This window comes from Larimichthys crocea, chromosome I (assembly GCF_000972845.2).
Source record: "Larimichthys crocea isolate SSNF chromosome I, L_crocea_2.0, whole genome shotgun sequence".
Classification (NCBI taxonomy): Eukaryota; Metazoa; Chordata; class Actinopteri; family Sciaenidae; genus Larimichthys; species Larimichthys crocea.
Genome location: NC_040011.1, coordinates 9,463,272 through 9,477,203, shown reverse-complemented (window position 1 = coordinate 9,477,203; position 13,932 = coordinate 9,463,272). Strand labels below are relative to the sequence as shown.

General features: G+C 47.7%; 1 protein-coding gene across 1 annotated transcript in view; it reads right to left on the bottom strand.

Moving 5' to 3' along the window:
- LOC104939281 (transcription factor COE3-like) overlaps nucleotides 1-13,932 on the bottom strand; it is a 124,607-nt gene that overhangs the window by 31,043 nt on the left and 79,632 nt on the right. Inside the window, 2 exon segments of the mRNA XM_027279027.1 lie at nucleotides 8,302-8,428; nucleotides 10,373-10,503. Of these exon segments, the coding sequence (XP_027134828.1) occupies nucleotides 8,302-8,428; nucleotides 10,373-10,503 (258 nt within the window).

Genomic DNA, 13,932 nt, shown 5'->3' with positions numbered 1-13,932 from the left:
CGTAGTTATCGTAGTTATAGTTATCGTAGTTATAGTTATAGTTATCTCAGTTATAGTTATCATAGTTAAAGTTATTGTAGTTATCGTAGTTATAGTTATCGTAGTTATAGTTATCGTAGTTAGTTATCGTAGTTATAGTTATCGTAGTTATAGTTAACGTAGTTATCGTAGTTATAGTTATCATAGTTATAGTTATCGTAGTTATAGTTATTGTAGTTATAGTTATTGTAGTTATAGTTATTGTAGTTATAGTTATAGTTATCGTAGTTATAGTTATCGTAGTTATCGTAGTTATAGTTATCGTAGTTATAGTTATTGTAGGTATTGTAGTTATAGTTATCATAGTTATAGTTATCGTAGTTATAGTTATCGTAGTTATAGTTAACGTAGTTATCGTAGTTATAGTTATCGTAGTTATAGTTAATGTAGTTATCGTAGTTATAGTTATCGTAGTTAGTTATCGTAGTTATAGTTATTGTAGGTATCGTAGTTATAGTTATCGTAGTTATCGTAGTTATCGTAGTTATAGTTATCGTAGTTATCTTAGTTATAGTTATCGTAGCTATAGTTATCGTAGTTATCGTAGTAATAGTAATCGTAGTTATCGTAGTTATAGTTATCGTAGTTATAGTTAACGTAGTTATAGTTATCGTAGTTATAGTTATTGTAGGTATCGTAGTTATCGTAGTTATAGTTATAGTTATAGTTAACGTAGTTATCGTAGTTGTAGTTATCGTAGTTATAGTTATCGTAGTTATTGTAGTTATAGTTATCGTACTTATAGTTATCGTAGTTATAGTTAACATAGTTATCGTAGTTAGTTATCATAGTTATAGTTAACATAGTTATCGTAGTTATAGTTATCGTAGTTATCGTAGTTATAGTTATTGTAGTTATAGTTATTGTAGTTATCGTAGTTCAAACCACAGAAAGGCTCCAGCCCGCTCAGGGCTTCGAACCCAGAACTTTCTCAGTAAGGTGTTAACCACTGTTCCACAAGGAGACATGCTCATCATTACAAACTCACAGAGCAATGTGGACAACTCAGCAACTTTAAACGCAACCAGCAACGATTTGACAACAAACAATAAGAAACATAGAAGATCAAAGCAGACCCAGCAGAACGTCCAGAACCTCCTGCAGGTTCTCCTCCTGCCTCGGCTGCATGTCGGATCATCTTTGCAGGCTCATTATCCCGCTCCTGTCATCTCCCATGATTCCTTGGGCCTTCCCGCCTCAGAGGAGTGTGTATACATCGTCCTCTGTGTTTACATTTATTTCTCTCTGGCTGCTTTTCATTTGTTGTTTCCCTCCTCGCCGCCTCGAGTGTTTTGGTCGTATTCGCCAGGCGCTGATGACTCGTGCACTTCGGGGATCGGCGCTCACCTTTACCTCCGTTTGGCGCTGATGGTGTTGAAGGCGCAGTCATGTCGCTCTGCGTGGCTTCCTCCGTATCACACTTATCATTTCAAATAGACTTCATATGAAACACGCCGCTGAGTGCCGACTCCCCCGACTCCCCCGCCGCATCTCCGCGTGACACAATTTCCCATCTGCCCCGGCTGTTTGATTGATGCAGGTCAGAGCGCCGTTTGGCCGCCTGATGATTCTCACTTCCTCAGCGAGCCTCGAGTGGACGAGCTGATTTGTTTTGTCAAGAGGCCGACCGGAGTCAGGAGGGAGGAGGGGGAGGAGGTGGGAGGAGGTGAGAGGAGGACGGGGGAGGTGCAGGGTGTGGAGGAGCGGTGCTAACAGCCAGGATACATCCTGACACCGGATCACTGATTCAGTCCTGACTTTAAATTCAACAAACCATCAGACAGACCATGACAGCTACAGCAACAACAACAGCAATGACAACAACAACAGCAACGACAACAGCAACGACAACGACAATGACAACAGCAACGACAACAGTAACGACAACAGCAATGACAACAACAACAGCAACGACAACAGCAACAACAACAGCAACAACAACAACAACGACAACAGCAACGATGACAACAACGACAACAACAACAGCAACGACAACAGCAACGACAACGACAACAACAACAGCAACGACAACAGTAACAACAACAGCAGCAACAACAACAGCAACGACAACAGCAACGACGACAACAACGACAAAAGCAACAACAACAACAGCAATGACAACAGCAACAACTACAACAACAACACAACAACAACAACGACAACAGCAACAACTACAGCTACAGCAACAGCAGCAACAACAACAGCAACAACAACAGCAGCAACAACAGCAGCGACAATGACAACGACAACAGCAACGACAACAGCAGCGACAACAACGGCAACGACAACAACAGGACAACGACAACTGCAACGACAACAACAATGGCAACAGCAACGACAACAACAACAGCAACAACAACGTCAACAACAACAACGGCAACAACAACGACAACAGCAACAGCAACGACAACAACAACAGCAGCAACAACAGCAACAACAAAGGCAACAACAACAGCAACTACAACGGCAACAACAACAGCAGCAACAAGAACAACGTGAAAGGGATTTATCAGAGAACAACTGCAACACAAACAACAACAACAACTTCTCACCACGACAATGAAAAAAAGCATCAGCTAGATGTCTACGAACAGGACAACAACAACAACTACGGCAATGTCAACCATGACAACACGGAGGCGCTTCCTGTTTGTGACCTCAGCCCTGAGTTTTTCCTCTCAGGCTACAGGCCGCCTCAAACTGCAGTTCCTCTAACGTCCACCGGAGGCTGGCGGCAGCAGTGAGTCCGTCTCCATAAGTCCCCATGTCCAAATGTCCAAATGTCCAAATGTCCAAATGTGTGTTAACGATGATTAGTGGAGACAATGAATCATTTAAAGGAGACGAGCTGATCTCAGATCAGGATTTTGTTCGTCACCCACGTAAACGCCTCCTCGCCATCCTTCCTCCTCAGAGAGCCACGCTGACGAGCGGCCCCTGTGATTAGACGACATCCGCCCAGACCGCGCATGTTAATCAGCGAATAATTAACTCCTCCTGATTAGAGCCGAGCTGAGCAGGAGCGCCGTGCCTCAAAGAAATAGGCCCCCCCACCTGAGAAGTTATTATTTTCTGGAGTCGCGGCCGAAAATGCCCCCGCAGAAACGGCTAATTACCCGACATTAGTTCCACGGGTCCCGGTTCCCTAAGTGGAGCGGGCCGCTGAGCTCTTTGAAATGTGGAGCTCTGCAGAGAGGCGAGGAACTCCCCCGGCAGAGAACACACTTCTGCCGTCTATTAAAAGACCAGACCAGATCCCAGATCAGATCCCAGAGCCGAGAGCCGGGAACCAACATGTCGCTTCAGTACCACCATGTGAACGCCAACACCTGCAGAGGGTCAGGGTCTGAATGCCAGGGGAGCTTCCTGTAGAGGTCCACTGAGATCTACTGAGGTCTACAAAGGACTACGGGAGTCTGCAGAGGTCTGCAGGGGTCTACAGGGGTCCACTGAGGTCTGCAGGGGTCTACAGGGGTCCAGTGAGGTCTACAGAGGTCTACAGAGGTCCACTGAGATCTACTGAGGTCTAGAAAGGACTACGACGAGTGACTCTGATTGATCAGCTGACTTTCTCCTCACATCATCCTCTCTGCTGCATGTCTGAAGGATGCAGGTGTGACTGTACCTTTAAATCACAGGTGTGACTGTATCTTTAAATCACAGGTGTGACTGTACCTTTAAATCACAGGTGTGACTGTACCTTTAAATCACAGGTGTGACTGAGTTAACGAGTAATTTGAGGGTTTCTGGAAACGCCTGGAAACATCTGGATGTTTGGCTCCAAAACATTGAACCTGAATCTTTCTCTGCTGGGCTCCTTGTTCTGTCTGCAGGTACAAACTGAGAGTCTGACATAATTAACCTCGTTACGTCTGAGACGGTAATTAACCAAAAAAAGAAAATTAACGAGCGAACGAGGACGAACGAGACAGAGAGAGAAACACACCAACAAAACACCAAGGAGAAGAAGAGGGAGGATGAAGAGGAGGATGAAGAGGAGGATGAAGAGGAGGATGAAGAGGAGGATGAAGAGGAGGATGAAGAGGAGGATGAAGAGGAGGATGAAGGCTCGTGTTGGTGTGTGAGGTCGGAGTTGTTTACGCCCTGAGTTCAGTCTTGCAGGCTTTTACAAGGTGTTGGCTCACAGACTGACCTTTGACCTCTGAGCTGAATATTTCCCCCTCCAGAGCCGAACGTGCCGATTATGTGTGTGTGTGTGTGTGTGTGTGTGTGTGTGCGTGTGTGTGTGTGTGTGCATCCATTAACATGTTCGACACCCACAATCCTCGGAGGCGTCCTTTAAAACCGAGAGGTGGAAGATTTGAAAACAGCTTCGAGGTGAACGAAGAAAAAAAACTTTAAAGTTTATCAAGTCAAACTGAACTACGAACAGAAAGAACTACAAAACCCACAGACAGAGCCATGAGAACTACAAACTCCCACAGGAAGTTCAGACTGAGTCATCTGATTGGACGAGAGTTCCATGAGCAGCTGTTCTAACGTTATGTTAGCGTTACATTGACGTTATGTTAGCGTTACATTAACGTTATGTTAGCGTTACATTAACGTTAAACCGTCTGCGCTGTCCCTTTAAGAAGCATGACATTACGTTGACACACAGCTGATTGGTTCTCGACCTCGACCCCTCCCACATCTTCAGGATGAACCGGACCTGACCCAACACAGAGATGATGTCATCCAGGTCAGACACACCTGCTCCCAGCATGCCTCACTGAGGGGGGGTCAGGCATGCTGAGGCGTGCTGGAGGCGACCCCCTCGAGGAAACACTCCCCCCCTCCTCCTCCTCCTCCTCCTCTTTCTCCTCCTCCTCCTCCTCTCAAACTGTTCTGATCAGATAAATTACCCACAATCCTTCACTTCATTCAGGTTCAGACCCAAACCCGGGTCCAGGGGGAGAAAACCTGATCTCTGAATCAGGATTCGATCTCCTCTCTTCTTTAAAATCTCAGTTTCTCCCCCCTGAGGGGCTGCAGGTCCCCCGGTGCAGCTGCAGGAGGTGGGGGAGGTGTTGGGGTTGCAGTTAATGAGAGGAGCCTGGAGGAAGGAGGCGCCGCGATGAGCTGCAGCTGTCCAATACTTTGGTAATCGAGTATTCCATCGAATACTTTGGTAATCGAGTATTCCATCCAATATTTTAGTAATCGAGTATTCCATCCAATATTTTGGTAATCGAGTATTCCATCCAATATTTTAGTAATCGAGTATTCCATCCAATACTTTGGTAATCGAGTATTCCATCGAATATTTTAGTAATCGAGTATTCCATCCAATACTTTGGTAATCGAGTATTTCCATTGATTAAATCGGATGAAATGATTACCGTAAGTATAGAGCGAGCTGAAAATAAGCCGCAGGTTGTTATGTTAAACGAGTTTTACACAGAAGATTCGTTTGATTTTAATTTTAATACCAACGTTGTTTGTATCAGTTACTCAGGATGCTGCAGTCCCTCGCCGCACAAAAACTCAGCACCAATCGATGCCCACAGCAGGACCTCCCCCCCTCCCTCGCTCACCCCTCCCTCCCTCCCACCCCCTCTCTTCCTCACCCCCCTCTCACCCTCACCCCCCCATCCTCCCCGTCCATAACCCCCCTCTCATCCGCACACCCCCCCTCTCCTCCTCACCCCCCTTCTCTCCTCACCCCCCTCCTCCTCCTCCCACACCCCCCCACTCACGAGCCACATTAATCTGAGGCATAGCTCTGAGGCCCGGGCTGCGACACAAAAACTACAAAAACTACAAAAAAACACAACAACCACAAAACCCCAGAGAAAAAAAAATTCAAACCTGACTAGACCTCTCCTCTCCGTCTTCTCCCCTCCTCCTCCTCCCTCCTCTCTCTCCCTCCCCTCATCCTCACCTCGTCTTGTCCTCCCCTCCCCTTCTCTCCCCCGCTCTCCTCCTCCCCTCTCCTCCTCCTCTCCTTCCTCCTCTCCTACCCCTCCTCCTCTCCTCCCTCCTCCCTCCCCCCTCCTCCTCTCCTCCCCTCTCCTCCTCCCCTCCCCTCTCCCCCCCGCTCCTCGCACTCCTCCTCCTCTCCTCTTCCATCCCTACCGTCTCCTCCTCCTCTCCTCCACTCCTCCTCTCCTCTCCTCCTCCCCTCTCCTTTCCTCCTCTCCTCTTCTCCTCCTCTCCTCTCCTCTCCCCTCCTCCTCCTCCTCTCTCCTCTCCTCCTCCTCTCCTCCTGAACATCTCGATCGATGTTGGAGGATCAGGTCTTGAATCCTCTTTAAGCCTCAGAGAGGAGGAGAGCAGTGAATTGTGGGAAACCCTCCTCTGAGGAGTCAGACGATGCCATCTTAAAAATCTGGAAACTCTTCAAGGTTTTCAAGGCTCCAGTCCAGCCCACAAACAGCTGAGCAGGCCCTGCTCTTTAGACGACACATTTATAATAAAACAAACGTTTTCTGAGCGTTCTCGTGGCGTTTGGCAGCTCGTGTTTAAACACTTGCCTCGTCTCACATTCATGAACGCTGCTGGCACGCCGAGCGCGCTCAGACGCCGCCGCCGTGTGCAAATCAGATGTGCACAATATGGCCGCCGCGCTGGCAGGAGGAGCGGGAAGAAGGCGCTGTGAAGACGCCACCTGTCGGGTTCAGCCTCACGATGCCTTCAGGGACGCACCGGTTTGTTGTTTCCTATCAATCAACTCCAGTCAGATGTTCACGTTTCTCAGTGGATTCAAGGAAACCTGGAAATCCTGGAGTCTTACATTACTGCTGCATATTTGACAAAACATTCTTCCTTTTAGTTTTTATGTTTTCCTGTGTCAAATAATAACCCTTAAATAACTTTTAAATAACCCTTAAATAACCCTTAAATAACCCTTAAACAACGTTCTTTGTTATATTAACATATTTTCTCAGGTCGTTACTTTGGTAACGGCTGAAAAAACAAAATCACCAGATGACTAACGTTAATGTAACGTTAATATTAGAACAGCTGTGAAGTGATCAGCGCTCGTCCAATCAGATGGCTTGCTGGAGATGAACTGTGGTCCTGACATCACTGACATCTTGTCTGAACGTGCTCAGAGGACCGGCTGGATTTAAAGTGGACCTGCAGACTGAACGTTGCGTTTGAGGTGTGTTGGACAGTGAGATGCCGTCACTCCTGAGTGATTCGGACTCAGACGATGTTTCGGAGGTGAACACGCTCTCCGATAACAACAGGCTCTATTCACAACACGCCGCCGTGTGGAAGCACAGCTCGCCACTCTTGTCAGTCGTATCTGTAAATGGGATCACAGATTAGCATTGCAATAGGAGGCGGCAGCGGCGGCGGCCGGACCGTCCATTGTGAGCGTCCGCCTCGTCCCTCCTCGGAGGCGGCGCCTCCAACAAAGAAGGAAGGAAGCGTGATAAAGTGTTAAACAGACAGCCTGAACACGCTCGCCTCTTTCACGGCTCCACGCAATGACATTTACTTATCACGCTAAACAGCCTCCATCTGACCTTTCTGCTACTTTGAATGACATCTGGATATTCTGACGGGATAATCGGGACAGTAAAAGCACCGATCGGCCAGATAAAGAGGACGCACGCGTGGACGTTTAACTCTGGACAATGAGTCTGAAGGACGATCACGGAAAGCTGCTCTGCAGAACGAGACAAAGAAACTTCCAGGACAAGAGTTCAGGAGCCTCCAAACACCAAATGTCAGCTTTGATTTGGACTCCAAGACTCTGTCCTCTAAGACTGTGTCCTCTAAGACTCTGTCCTCTAAGACTGTGTCTTCTAAGACTGTGTCCTCTAAGACTGTGTCCTCTAAGACTGCGTCCTCTAAGACTCTGTCCTCTAAGACTGCGTCCTCTAAGACTGCGTCCTTTAAGACTGTGTCGTCCAAGACTGCGTCCTCTAAGACTGTGTCCTCCAAGACTGTGTCCTCTAAGACTCTGTCCTCTAAGACTGCGTCCTCAAAGACTGCGTCCTCTAAGACTGTGTCCTCCAAGACTGCGTCCTCTAAGACTGCATCTTCTAAGACTGCGTCCTCTAAGACTGCGTCCTCTAAGACTCTGTCCTCTAAGACTGTGTCCTCTAAGACTGCGTCCTCTAAGACTCTGTCCTCTAAGACTCTGTCCTCTTGTTGCACTGGTAAACGCTCCTCCTTATTGAAGGCTCATTTCAATGATGTCCGTCAACACGAGGCTCTAAAAACACCGACCATGAAAAACTACAACTCCCTTCATCCCGGCAGGAGCCTGAGTGAGTATCGGACGTTGTGATTGGTGAGTCTTACCGGTGTAGACGAAGCGACCCGGCGCTCCTTTGCAGAACTGTTTGGATTTGTAGGACAGCGTGACCTCGACGACCCCGGGGATGTGACGAGGGGGAGTCTGGACCCGGATGGCGTGAGGGGTGATGAGCTGGGTGATAAAACAAACGCACACAGACAAAGTGGGTCAGAGCTCGAAACTGTGAGGCGACAGATTTGAACCTGTGAACATCAGGTAACACTGATGATGAGTTAAACTTCAGCGAGACTCGACTGCTTTCAACGCTCACACCTGAACTTCTTTAAACAGGTCAAGGCCGACCCGCGAACACGTTTCTCTCTCTAACTGGGTCAGCCTGCGTTCAGAGGGATGCTGGGCTTTGGAGTCCGTCTGCCCGCCGCCAGACGACGCTGATCAAAGTGAGGAGCTCCGTCAGCGGCGTGTGATGTGAAGCGAGGAGCGCGTGGAGCTACATCACGCCTCCTTCCTCCCCCGCCAGGTGTTCTGCTCTTCTGGACCCGCTTCAATATTTCATGGTGTGCCGTATGCTCCGCAACTCCAACTAAATCTACATATTTTTGGGGGCACGGCAGAGCGGCAGATACAGACGCAGGTGTTTCTACGACTGTGTGAGTGTGTGTCGATGAGTGTGTGTGTGTGTGTGTGTGTGAGTGTGTGAGTGTGTGTGTGTGTGTGTCGATGATGAAGATGAAGAATATGATGTACGTTATGTGCAGCTGCTCTCTGAGTTTCTCTGACTCTGCTGTCACAGTTTGACTCAAACTACAACATTTGTGTGCCTGATGTTTTCTGCCCGGCAACAAGCTGCAGTCGACCAATCAGAGCAGAGCATCAAACAGCAGCTGTCTGTCAGTGAAAGGTCACCTTCGAACCAGCGACCACGATCACCAAACTGAAGGTCCTGTCAATGAACGCAGAGGATCTGAAACATCCTCAGATCTTCCTCAACACTTCCATATAGAATTAATGTGGACTATAAATCTGACAGCTTCAGCACAATCTACAATTTGATGATCAGATTATTTCTGTACAGTCAAATTTGTGGCACAGAGAGCAGTTCAACGTTATTTTAATGACTGTAGCGGTCAAACATTCTGTCCATAAGCGGCCATGTTAAAGTTTCCCGCTCTTTTTTTCCCGCTCTTTTTTCACTCTCTTGTGCTTTGAACTGTCATTCTCTGCGAGGTCAATATTCACTATTCCCCATACTTATTATTCTATACTCCTCCCTCAGTTTGGGTCGCACAAACACAAAAAAGGTCTCAAAGCGACCGGCTCGGTCGGGAATGCTGAGCTGTGACTTTTCTCAGAGTTTCACCAAAAAAACACACCAACGTTTACAATGGGTGTGTATTGGTAGAATGAGTGCGTGACATCATCACTAGAGTGGAGAGGGAGAGAAACATTTGTCAAAAAATACATTTGCAAACGGCTCTCGCGGCCACAAATGTCACTCTACAGAAATAATTTCTACATAGAAACGTAGGAAAATTCATGGGCTACGCAGCGATATCACTGCTGAAGCTGTCAGACTTATAGTTTTGTCGGGAGACGCACTGATGCGCCAGGATCACCCACCGACAGCCCCATCTACTCCCATGTAAACTGGAGGAGAAATTTCCCAAAGGAGCACGGGGCACCTGTTCTTTCTCTCTCTCCCCAGGTCACATTTTTTAACTTCACACACTGAAATTCAGCATTCACATGGTCGACAAGATGAGGATGCTCACGGTCATTTGGGCTTTTTGATACCACCTACCGTTTGGCATTAGTGTCCACTAGTTGGAGGGGCTTCATTTAGAGATTTTCTGTGTCTCTCAGCAGTCACTCACACACAGACAGAGCACAGCTGCAGTTAATGCTCTGACCTGCAGCTGACCCTGGTTGCTCGGCAACCTCAAGCTGCCTTTGACTGACTTTAAGTCTCTGTGCTGCTGCAGTGTCAGTAATAATGTCTGTCAGACACACTCTACATTTATTTAGAAACAAATATTTTATAATATATAATTAATTGAATTGAAGTTAACTAATGAATTAATTTAACTTGTAGGATCTTAAAGACGTTGATCTCACCTCGCTCCAGACCAGCATAGTGCCGAACACGACCTGCAACCCGTCGAAGAAGTTGTCCCCAATGAGGATGACAGTGGCTCCGCCGGTCGTCCAGCCTTCGCTCGGGCTGATGGCTTTGATGCATGGCGTGGCTGCTTCGGAAACACAGGCAACATACGGCAACATGAGTGATACAGTTAGAAACACAGGCAACATACGGCAACATGAGTGATACAGTTAGAAACACAGGCAACATACGGCAACATGAGTGATACAGTAGATAAAGAGCTTCATAAACTTGAAGAGCTAACTTTTTTCCTGGTTGGATCACAGTGTCAGAAAGCTGCGCTGACCTCTGACCTTGACCTCTGACCTTGACCTCTGACCTCCGTTCTGAAACCTGACTTCAGGTCTTGCACCAAACTTGCTGATTATTGGATTTATGGAGCTCTCAGCGAGCGCTCGCTCCACAGCGGCTCCACGTGACCTGATTGGTTTTTCCGATGCTGCATGGATCAATACGGGGCTCCACATAAACGCCGTCTCCACCAGGACGAGACTGACGGACGGAGTTAAGTCGAGTCAGCCAGGCGGACGGAGGGAGGAACGCGGAGCTGAAACAGGACGAGGCTCCGCAGGTTTACAGCCTCTTCCCGGACCGGGAGGCGTTTTATTGGAGGATGATTTGATATTCCAGGCAGAGCTCGGAGCTTCTTTTGTTTACTACGTGATGTGAGCCATAAAGAGAATATTAAACATTACAGACAGTGCTCACTGACACAGCAGGCAGTCAGGAATCTGAGAGGACTCATATTTGAGTTTCTGTAAGGAACAGTTGACTTCATGCTCACCTGACTCAGTGGTATGAGTTTAAAGAACTTTACAAGTTCTTTGTGCAGTGAACATGTGAATCATCAGCTGACCTGACACCTGTGACCCCGCCCACCTGTCAATCAAAGCGTCCACGCTCTTAACCCTGCATAACTTTAAGCCTTAATATAATGTGAACAGGTGAGTTGTATATAAATTCACCCTCAGTACAGTTGTCATGAACGGGGAAATTAGCTACAGAGACCAAAACTGTTTTTTGTACCAGGCTGTAAACATGTTTATTTCTGCTGTGAAGTTGGACATTTGGACATGGGGACTTATGGAGACTGACTCACTTCTGGAGCCAGCCTCAGGTGGACAACAAGAGGAACTCCAGGTTGTGTCTTCAGGTCACAGACACGGAGGCTTGTCATTGGTTAATAGCAGGTGTGAATAGACTCTCAGATTTAGACTTTCAGGTAAACTCTGGACTCCTGGTCCTGGTCTCAGTCTCAGTCTCAGTCTCAGTCTTGGTCTCCCTGCTGGTGACATCACTAACTTCTGAAAGTGACTCCAGATAAATGGCAGCAGAGCGTCAGCTGAGGTTCCTTCTTTTGTCAGAGTAGTAAACAGACAGAGGAGCGGGAGGTGGAGAGTTTGATGGTGGAGCCACTGAGGGTCGACAAAGGCGGAGCAGATGTTAGGGTTTTATCGGCTTCCAGTCTGGATGAGATGAAAGGCGCCGAGCTTCCCTCTGCGGGCTGGGTCCAGGACCAGAACCAGCGGGCCCTGTTTGGGCCCTGCAGGCCGCCGTACAGTGCACTCAGCTTGCACATGAATGTTAAAGTGCTGATCCGATGAGTTCCTTCCGAGTCTCGAGGTGTTAACACAGGTGAGAAAGAAGAACATCTTCACCTCGCTGAGTGACAGATTGGTGTCAAACAACAGCGTTTGTTTCATCCCCCTGGATGTGCCAGACAGGTGGGGTTTGCCGCACAAAGTGAATTAAAGCGTGGAAAAAGTTTGAGCCACCGCAGGAGGTCAGCTTACTCTGCTGTTTCTTTGATCAACAACCTTATCCTGTCTCAAACGCCCCCGGTGTGATAAACACCACCCGCCTCGTGCTGCAAGTAGGTTAAACCAAACGAGACAGTTACATCATCGACTCCAGGAAGAGCCTCAAAACTTTAAAATGAGTCGAGGAAACTTCCGAGGACACCGTGACGTCTGGGACGACGCCAGGCTGTGAAGTCACTTTGTTTCAGGGTTTGTTTTACTCACATTGACGTCCCAGAAGGGTGGAGATTACCTCCTAAGACTACACGACGAGCGTGAAGAAGGCGAGGAGTCAGTTTAGAAAGTTTTACCTGACCCACCCGTCTGGTGTTCCCAGCTGATTAAAACAAGCACACACACTGGAAAAGCCTCAAAACTTTAAAGTGAGTTTGGGGAAACTGTGGCAGTTTGTTTTACTCTGCTGGATGTCCCAGAGGGGCGGGAAATGTGTCTGAAGTTTGGACAAAAGTTTTGAAAGTTGGTTTAGTCACTAAGATTTTATCAGATGCCCCAACGCGGTGATCCCACCCGTCTGGTGTTCCAGGTGGATTAAAACAAGAGATTCAGGCTTGTTTTATTCACAGGTGGGGTTCAGACCGTCTTCTTTTCTGACGTCCCGCTATGGTAAGCTCCACCCACCTGGCATTCCAAGTCAGTTAAAACAAACAAAACTGTTTTATCCTGCTGCACGTCCCAGAGACAGACTAATACCTTTATCATAAGCTCCACCCGTCTGGTGTATGAAGCAGAAAAAAAGAAACAAGTTTTAAACTTTAAAGTGATTTGAGGAGAAACTGCCGATGAAGCTGGTTTGTAAAGTTAAAGGAGGCGGGGAGGAGGGGCGGGGTATCGATCAGTTCACGTTTGATTGGATCAAACACACTGTGAGTTTGTTTTACTCTCCTGTCGGTGCCAGATGGGCGGAGCTTTACAAACAGACAAAGAAAAATTAGATATAATATAGAATCAATAAAAAGTCTGATGTTCTGATGCTCTCTGGTCCTGGCATGGTTAAGCTCCACCCATCTGGCTCTCAAAGTAGGCCGAATCAAACGAGAGACTTATGTCATCGCTCCTGGCGTGGCGTGGTGGGGCGGGCAGGTTTTATGAGCGGGGACAGGACGAAGAGGCATTAAAGTTTACAACTTCAGAGGAAATGTTACCGCTGAGCTCCGGCGCTCAGAGTCGAGTTTCATCGTGTGAAGTTTATACGCTTTTTATTTGGTCGCTGCGGACGCTCGAAGAACGGAGCATTTGTTCACCGTCACCTCCCAGCGGGGCGGGGACGGAGACCTGCCAGCTGCAGCGTTTCACTTCAGAGCTGACGGCCACGTTAAACACTACTTCAACTAATTTCCTCCATCGCTGGTTTTTTGGCTTCAGTCACGATGTGACCCGACTGTTCCAGCATCTGTGATTTACAGAGTTAATGATGGACAGTGAAGTAAACTGTAGCTGCTGTTAGCTCAGTTCGTCAGCTTGGCGGTGAGCTCAGAGCGACGGGTACCCGTCGCTCTGAGCTCACCGCCAAGCTGACGAACTGAGTGTTTGTACCAGGATAAAGAAGAAGAAGAGGAGGTAACCAGGCTCAGCAGCCTCTATGGACATGATGGCAGAGGAGCAGAGAGTGAAGAGCAGATATCAGCTGCTGCTGGGGACCTGGTTGATGATTGGCTGTTCGATCAAACACTGAGTCATGTGATGTTTTTGTCTCT